Source organism: Arachis ipaensis, chromosome B04 (assembly GCF_000816755.2).
Source record: "Arachis ipaensis cultivar K30076 chromosome B04, Araip1.1, whole genome shotgun sequence".
In the NCBI taxonomy this organism is placed as follows: domain Eukaryota; kingdom Viridiplantae; phylum Streptophyta; class Magnoliopsida; order Fabales; family Fabaceae; genus Arachis; species Arachis ipaensis.
Window position 1 is genome coordinate 92,480,994 of NC_029788.2, and position 9,390 is coordinate 92,490,383.

Sequence of the window (9,390 nt, forward strand, 5' to 3'; positions counted from 1 at the left end):
CTTGACTTTCCTTCATTGTTAGAGGTTAACTAAATGAAAGAAAAAGGCAATTACCATCACAATTGATGATGATAATGAGGATAGGAATTCCAATTCTAAATCCTTGTTAGGACTTTTCTTAGTTGTTATTTTATTTCCTTGTTATTTATATTACTTGTCTCTTATTGCAAAAACCCAAAAAGATACTTTTCCATAACCAATAGTAAAAATACTTCCCTGTAATTTCTTGCGAGACGACCCGAGGTTTAAATACTTCGGTTTATTTTTATTGGGTTTGTTTTAGTGACAAACAAATTAAATGTTGATTGAGGTTTAATTGTTGGTTTAGACTATACTTGCAACACGATATTTTTGTGAAAATCTTTACCGACATTTTCCCTCCGTCAGAGCTTAAATGAACACTCAAGTCTTAGGCAATTTCTCTTCTCAGTCTTATATTGTTTTTAGTTGCTTGAGGACAAGAAACAGTTCAAGTTTGGGATTGTGATGCGTGAGCATCTTTCCTCTATTTTCTATTTATTTTAGATACAAATTTATTGATTTTTAATTTAATTCTAGTGTTTGAAACCTCTTTGGATGCTACTTTGAGTTGCTTTAGTGTTTTAATTATTTCAGGTGAAGTTTGGATCGGTTTAGCAGAGTTCATATGCAAGAAATGAGAAGAGTTGGAAGCTGCTAAGCTGGCGCTAAACACGGACCTAGGTGTTTAGCGCCAGCAACTCAAAAACGCAAGGGAGCTCTCTAATGAGTGAGCATCTTGTACCCTTTTTCTTATCATTTTCTAGTTGTTTTTAATTAGATTTTATTTATATTTATTTGATTTTAGTGCAAAAATCCTATTTGGATGCTACTTTGAGTTGTTTTAGTATTTTTATGATTTCAGGTAAAATTCGGAGCAGTTTGGCAGAGTTTGGAGCTAAAAATAGAAAAGTTGGCAGCACCCTCCCAGGGCGCTAAACACCCAGCCAGCGTTTAGCGCTAGCAGCGTATAAAAAGTTGCTCCACTTAGGACGTTAAACGCCCAATATGGCATTTAACACCAGCAAGCTGAATTCGAATTTGAAGGCCCACTTTTGGAGCATCTCTAGTGGATCTAGCATTTAGTATTAGTTATATTTTTTTTTTGTAATTTTTAATTACAAACAATATCTTTTAGTTTCAGGATTTATTATTTTATTTTATTTTTACATCAAATTAGGCTAGTATAAAAAGGAAAAAGATCTCTTGTATGGAGATCCTCTCCCTTCTGCACGTTTCTCAGAACCTTAATTTCTCTATAAGTCATGAGCAACTAAACCTCTTAGTTAAGGTTAGGAGCTCTCTTTATTTCTATGGATTAAGATTATTACTTTTCTATTTTAATTAATGTATTGATTCAATTTCAAGGATTTTTTTCGTTCTTAATCTTATGAATATGGGTGGAACGAGAGTATGAGCCTTATTCTACATGAGTTCTTGTGATTCTTGAGAGTGTTATCTCGCTTGAACAATAGCTTGAAAACAAAATTCCTCCTAAATTTCTAATTACATGAACTAACTGGGTAATTAGGGTTTTTGTGGCCATAAACTAGTTTTTGAACTTAACCCTCTAATCGGAATTAAGTGACCACGACCGTGGCGGTTGATGAAGGTTAGAGGAGGCTAAATCACTAAGATATTAGGGTTTAGACATTTACAGTTTGCCATGGAATGAATCATGCATTGTTAAAATAGTTGGTAAGAACTTTTAATCTGGAAAACTAAACATCTCCGAAGCCTTAACTCTTTTCTCTTACTGTTTTCACACCAAACCCTTTAATTGCCTTCTTTACTCTCTTATTTACTGTTCTATGCGGCTTCAACCATCAAAACCCTTTTTTTTGTTCGCCTAACTAAACCAACTGGATAGCCATTGTTGCTCAGTCGGACAATCCTCGTGGGATCGATCCTCACTCACCTGAGGTATTACTTGGATGACCCAGTGCACTTGTCGGTTAAGTTGTGGGAATCTCGAATTCCCGCACCAAATTTTTGGCGCCGTTGACGAGTATTGTTTGTAATTGACAACTACTAGTTGTCTGGTTACTTAGATTAGGTATTTTTCTTAGTTTTGTTTCTTTCTTTTTCCTTTAATTTTCAAATTAAGTTTTGTTTATCTTTCCTTTATTTCTGATTTCAAGTTTGGTGTCCCTTTAGTGTCTTTCCTTTTTATTTTCGAAATTTTTAGTGTCTTGACCTCTTAGTTTTCGAAATTTTAGTCTATTTTTCTTGTTATTTTTGAATTTGTTTGTTTAATTTCTTGTTTTATTTTCTCTTATTTCTTTTTTTCTTTTACATAGGATACCTCACTGGAAATTTTCTACACTCTGATGTAGAGATTTCCACTTTTCTTTGTTCTCTGTTTATGTGTGAGCAGAAACAGGAAAGAGTCATGGAGGTATATGCTGTAGATGCACTTCTTGCTTAGAAACAAGCATATATTTCAGCAGATGAGCCTTCTCACTAAACAATTAGGTAGCGTGTAGATCTCGGTTGCCAAAGTTCATAGTGCTCCTCCGGATGTCCCCTATGATATGAGTGGTGGCTTCCCTCAACGTGAGCCTTACAATTATGGCCAGTGTCCACCTAAGCAGGTTAATTACATGGAAAATTCCTCTAGAAACTCCTGTGATACTTCTTATTCTCAGACTTTTAATCAAGGGTGGAGGAATCACTCAAGCTTTGGATGGAGAGAGCAACCTCACAGACAGCAATCGACTTACGCCAGCAGCTCTTAGGGATGTTTTAATCAAAATCCAGTCAACAACCTTCTTTTTCAGCCCCACAATCTCAGAGTATCCCTGACTTGACATTCATTATTGTAGAACTTGCAAAGAGCTAACAAAGTTTTATGCAGGAAACCTGAGCCTCTCTCAGGAAGCAGGAGATGTAATTGAACCAGAAAGACTAACGAACACCTAAACAAACCTCACCTAGCAATACGGTCTCCAAGTGTAGAGAGGAATGTCAGGCTGTTCAATTAAGGAGTGGCAAGACGATAGCCACTCAACTTGAGAGCAGTGATGAATTGGGTGAAAAAGAGAAATTGGAAAAGGAAATTGCAGAGACAGAGATTGCCAGGGAGGGTACTGAACGCCCATCAAGGGAGCCAAGGAGGGTGCTGAACACCCAAGAAGACTTAAAGAACGCCCCCTCAAGGCACCCTGACAACCCCTTTTCGGTCACTCTTGATACACATCCTGCTTTACCTAAGACCCTAGAGTACAAGGCTAAATTGCCATAACCTAGAGTACAAGGCCCTGAAAGAAGAAAAGGCTCAAGAAAAGGCCAGAAGCACATTGTTACACGCCCCATTAATGGCACAGGATCTTGAAGTACCACACCTTCAAAAGCTTCAAAAAGAGACCAAGGATGAGCAGTTCACTCAGTTCTTGGAAATCTTTAAAAAGTTGCATATCAATATTCCTTTTACTGAGGTGTTGCAGAAGATGCCTCCCTATATAGCCTGTATGAAAAGCCTACTCTCTAAAAAGAAGGCCTTGAAGGGAGATGAAACTGTAGTCTTGACCAAGGAATACAGTGCACTATTTTAGAGGAAGCTATCCTAGAAGATGCCTGGTCTTTGAAGCTTTCTGATCCCCTGTACCATTGGGACTATTACTTTTGAGAAAGCACTGTGTGACCTTGGATCAAGCATAAATCTAATGCCTCTGTTTGTAATGAAGAAGCTGAGAATCCAAAAAGCACAAGCAACAATGATAACCCTGCAAATGGTTGACAAATCCTTGAGGCGGGCATATGGGCTAGTGGAGAACGTACTGGTCAAATAATAAACCATAGTAAACAATTTTTTCTTGAAAAATAATAAACCATAGTACAAATCTAAACAACAAAAAAATACTACAAGCTTATAACTATGTTACATCAATGTAGCAATATAAGTGTTAACAATGATCTACAATTGTACCTTTAAAAGTAGCCTACTAACTTTCATTTTTAGTAACTAATCTAATTATTTAAAAGTACATGAAGAAAGAAAATCACGAATCATGAATATACTAAAGAATCTAGAACTAGAAACTTGCTAACAAAGTGAATTAGTGAATAATCAAAACAGTGTCATAAAATGTTGAGTAAACTGAAAAGCTTCATAGTCACCAATTCATTGAAAAGGTCATGATGTTGTTCACAATGCCAATAACCACAATCAACAAACTTGATTTTTTCAGCGCCAAACGCCTCACTCAATTGCAATTCTCCATCCTTGTTTGATAATTTGTTGAAGGCAGCCGTTGAGAGCTCTTTAGTGCTATTTAACTGCTCACAAAGATCGTCAAGCTTCTGCTGCATGCTTGATAGCTGTATACTTGTGTATCTTCTGTACTTGAAAAATGATCCTTGAACCCTTTCTTAGAGAATAGCTTTACTATGAGAGGCAAAAAAGTTGGTGTAAGAGTTGAAAGTTTTTGAATTTAATTTTCTATTGGCCTGCAACATTCCAAATTTTTTATTAGATAAATGGACCTCAAGTCTTCGCGATATCCAAAGCAACTAGTGTATAAAATTTTTAAGAAACAGATATTACCACGAGGATATGGTATAAGATTGTGACAAGTTGTGTCACATGGGTATGGATAGTCTATTTCCTTGCTTCTTTTTCTGCTAAAATACCAATCATCAACTACTTCTACAATTGTCTGTAAAAGACAGAATTTTAACAGTGTTACTGACTTAGAAAATTCACTAGTTGTGAGTGTAAAGATCACTAGTATTGTTCAGCCTATTTCCTTTGCTTTAAACTCTTATTTGTCCTATAACACTAAACGCATGTTTGGTGCAATTGATTACCACTAGCCTATTATCGTGTTAAACAATGTACAGTATAACAAAGTCTCATAGCAATTAATACCTTGTTTATTCTTGGGGAATCATCTTCAAACCACGTATCTTGTGATTCACTTTGGCAGTGAGCAAAACATGAGTTTATGAACATTCCTCCTCTTCCCAAATAGATTGCGAAAGGTCTAAAAGTTGCAAGCATGTCGAGCCTAAAAGCTGAACAAAATGCACTTAGTATAGTCAGCAAAATCGGTTTCAAACATGTATGAAGTAAAGTTTGTAGTTCTTTGACAAAAGAGTGAAAATACTAACACATCGGGGTGATTTCAAAAACTGAATGGTTAATATGACAATTGAAAGAGGAATCTTGTAATATGGCGATTTGGAGTGGTGTGCATGCTGCTGGGTCCAATTTGCACTTGTTCCAATGTCCATGCATATCTGCAGAAGGTGGCACCAATATATGATGGAACTGTTGACATGAGAAGTTTTATTCATCCTACATTCTACCAATGACATTAACTAAGATATATGCAAATATAGTCTACAAAATATATCCGGAATTCTTACTTGAAATACAACATAGGCTGAATTTAAGATAAAATAAGGAGTCAATATGTATCTCAACACATATTGTGGAAAGAAGCACTGCATGGAAACAGTGCAAAATGTCAAATTCTTGTGTAGTTTTCCTGAGCTAATGATGCAAGTTAATGGGAAAAGAATAAACACACTAAGTCTTGAATATAATACTACTGAAGGCACCGTCTACTGCTCGAGGAAGAATATATAGAAATGTTCATAAGTTATATAATACTACTTATCATAATCCAATGCATTACTTTAAATAAGGAACAAAAATTAATCCAGAAATCTTATCAAACAATAATAATCCAGCACTAGTATTTTCTATGGAACTAGTCACATAAAATAATATATAATATTCATATACAATATATATGTTTTTCATCAAATTAGGCACTATATAATTATGATCTGATATTGAAACAGTGGCAAGTGTTCTCATTCATACTCATATGAACAAGCCCCAGAAGAGGATATAGAAAATACAAACCTTGCCTTCCGAATTCAAAGACTCTAGGCTGCAAAAATTTTGGCCATCAAATGAAATTGCCACAGGCTCATAGATGCAATTTAAGACAAGGGATATTGCAAATTTATTGGTCGCTTTGCTGTGGCAGGAAGGACCTTATGCAGTGGATTATCATAGTTGAAGAAAGCAGAGAAGTGAATGTGGTCGTCCATCATCAGATTAGGATACTCAAAAGGATAATGTTGGTTGTTATCTTTTAGTATCAAAATAAAAAACAAACACTTAAACACTTACAATGCATCAAACATCTTCAACAATGCATAGCTGAAGTATCAAAATCAATCATCAAATCATTGTGAGGGAAGCATAAGATTAATCTGCAAAATGTTTTCTCATGCAGATTTTAACTTAGATAATTTAATAAAAAGTTACCTGGGTTGGTGAACCACCATGCAAATGTTCACTCCCTCAAGTGTAACACCCTACCATATAGAGTCTTATGCTTAAGTCATAATTCAGAGATGGCAAGGTATTACGACCTCTAAAAATTAAAATTTAGTACATATAGTAGTGTGAATAAAGATTATAACTAGGAGCCTTTGAAGAAAAGGGGTAAAACAAAATCGCAACTCGAAAGCGCAACACTTCGATCGAAAACGTAACGAATAAGGATAATCCAACGTGAGATTATATATATACAAAGGAGTGTCAAAAACATGAATATCAAAACTCATAATCTAGTTGCAAAGATAACCGGTCCGAGCGTAGCAATATATATACAAGTAAATAAAATAGGAAAACCCCAAAGGAAACCCAAAGGGACATAAATACAGTGAACCTATTCTCCAAAAATCCCCTCTAAGAGGAGTCATCACAGTTTGTATTATTTAATGGAGATAAAAGTATCTAAGCATAACATATAACCCAAAAAATAGAGACCCAAGAACAAAGGATCTTCGCTAATCCAGAAGTCTCCAGCATGCCTCAGCGAGAAACCTCACGTCCTGCATATGAAAACCACAAAATCCGCATGGGTGAGAACCGGAGGTTTCCAGCATGGTAACAGTTCCCACATATATAACATGTAATATCAGGGGAAAGCCGAAGGCAATCCTAGAACTTCCACCAGATAAAATCAAAGCTTATAAACAAGCTAAACCATAAATGGCAACTGACTAAAGATTCTTCAGTCTAACTAGTACTTCCTGTTACAAATCCTTCAAACCTCCCAACCACCAACAGGAGTATAATATGGCAAACACAGTTATATCAGACAAGAGATATACAAATAGGAACAGATAAGACATCTAGACAATTAGCAAGTAATATGCAATCAATTAGGCAATCTCAAACAAATCACGTATTATGCAATATGATGAATGCCTGTCCCTAATGGCTGATGAAATCATCTGTCGGTTATATAGCCAACCTGACAAGTCCTGGTAGCTAACCATTGGACTGTCCCTCTGTCGCGCATCCCCAACTCACTACAAGAAAAAGCAATATTTGTAACAAAAAAAATTGTTACAAAAAATCAAAATTTTGAAACAAAAGGATTTTGTAACAAAAAAAAGAGGCCGTTGCAGTATGTTCCGTTACAAAAAGTTTTTGTAACAAAAAATGGAACTGTTACAATTCAAAGTGATATTTTGTAACAAATTTTTCTGATACAAAAAACCAGAAGTCGTTACAAAAGTGGTAACAAATTTTGATCTTCAAGGTATTTTTGGTGACAATCTATTTTTTCCTATCATAAAATTTTGTTTCAAAAAATAACTTGATTTTGTAACATTTTTTTTCTTTAGTTACAAAACACTATTTATTTTGTAATAATTTTTTTAATACAAATTATACGCATAATTTTCTAAATTATATTATTTTTTAATTAATTAATATATTAACTAATTTACTCAGCAAGTCAACATTCATATAATATATAATAACATAGATAGTTCAAGTATCTTTCATTTAACTAAGATTGTTTTATAAATCTTCAACACATAAACTTTAAAGTACAAACTGACAAGACACATTGAAGAACTCTAATGAACTAGATAGATATATAGGACAAGAAAAACAAGAAATTATAAATCTCCAAAATATAAACTACAAATTACAAACTCCATCATGTTCATACATCTTCTTTCTCATGGAGAAGCTTCTAATAAGTGACACACACCTGAAAAGACGACCAACAATAACAATATGATGTCAATTAATGCAATTCTAAAAAATTGTCTAGAAAATTTGAGCTTTACTATCTCTAGTACCTATAGTTTCAAATTGTTTAGTTAGCACAAACATGTGAGGAAATCACACAGCCAACATAACCAAACGGTTCAACTCAAATTAAACGAGACCTGCAACATTGAAAACAAGACACTTTGCTTTTAGTTCCTTTTTTCTCTTTTTAATCGAATGAATATTCAACAACAACAAAAATTTCAACAACAATAAAATTTCCATCATTCATTTTAATCAATCCAAAACAAGATATTGAACAAGAAAAATTCAATTCAATTTTTATTAATCATTCATCCTTCTAACATATGCCCATACCTTACCTCCCAAGTCCCAGAACACAAGTTTCCTATTTGCAGCTTCAATACGATTGATATTCTACCCCACAGTTGGAATGATTCGATCAGGAGGAAGGCTTTCTATGTTTGAGTACACTGACTTCATCCTCTCCAACAAAGTCTGTAAAGTTAATGTATTCAGCAACTCAGGGAAACATAACGAAGTTCAACAATTTTGTAAAAAAATGGCATTCGAAATATGCAATACTGTTTTTCCAGCCTTGTCAATTCCCAGAATGAGTACGTGAGTAATAATGGAGCATTTATAACAAAATTCAACTAAAAATTTTAATAAATAAATTCAGTTTATTGTATCTACCAAACAAGTTAATGTATCCTCTAATTTGACGACCTTCATCTAAGTTTTTGTAGGCATCCAACTCTTGTTATTTCAACTTCTTTTATACTAGTTACAAATGATTAAATAGACTAGTTCTATCATTAAATCACTCCTTGACCTTAACCTATTACGGATGTAAAGCAGCTTCTTGTTTCTTTATTCATGTATGTTAATAACATGAATGACAACAATCAAGAACAACCTAAGCAATTTGCAATTATATTTAGAGCATGTATGATATATTCCCTCCAGTTATTTAGCTTAGCAGAAGGCCCTAGTTGCCTTAAGGATGGTAAAAATTACAACACATACCTTATGTTTCAAATTTAAGTGGCACTTGCTAACCTGTATGACAAATACTTGGCTATATATATTATGTGATGACTTAATCTGTAAGTACTAAGTAATGGTAAAACCAGTATTGAAGCATTGAGAAATATCATACATACATAACTTCCTAAATTTCATAGATCTTGGGCAGGACCAGAATTTGTGCAACCTTGCAGATTCAACAATCAACATCAGTATATACAACGCCAAATTCATCAATCAGCAATCCCAATCCGATGATTCAGGCTAACTCAAACTCAAAATTTTCA

At 34.4% G+C, this 9,390-nt stretch overlaps 1 protein-coding gene and 1 long non-coding RNA gene across 2 annotated transcripts; both read right to left on the reverse strand.

Moving 5' to 3' along the window:
- On the reverse strand, positions 4,474-5,670 carry LOC110271127 (pectin acetylesterase 9-like). Its single transcript, XM_021121328.1, has 3 exons — positions 5,389-5,670; positions 5,185-5,290; positions 4,474-5,034 (listed from the first exon to the last, which is right to left on the reverse strand). The coding sequence occupies exons 1-3, from the start codon at positions 5,470-5,472 to the stop codon at positions 4,838-4,840; spliced, it is 387 nt and encodes a 128-aa protein (XP_020976987.1). The 5' UTR covers positions 5,473-5,670; the 3' UTR covers positions 4,474-4,837.
- On the reverse strand, positions 7,936-8,261 carry LOC110270706. Its single transcript, XR_002360350.1, has 2 exons — positions 8,143-8,261; positions 7,936-8,051 (listed from the first exon to the last, which is right to left on the reverse strand). It is a non-coding gene; the product is annotated as an uncharacterized LOC110270706 (long non-coding RNA).

Coding starts and splice junctions, on each gene's coding strand:
- LOC110271127 (XM_021121328.1), bottom strand. CDS start 5,472: ATGCAGTGCTTCTTTCCACAATATGTGTTGAGATACATATTGACTCCT. Junction 5,291..5,388: donor CAGCCTATGTTGTATTTCAA/GTAAGAATTCCG, acceptor TCATGTCAACAG/TTCCATCATATATTGGTGCC. Junction 5,035..5,184: donor CCAAATCGCCATATTACAAG/ATTCCTCTTTCA, acceptor CATTTTGTTCAG/CTTTTAGGCTCGACATGCTT.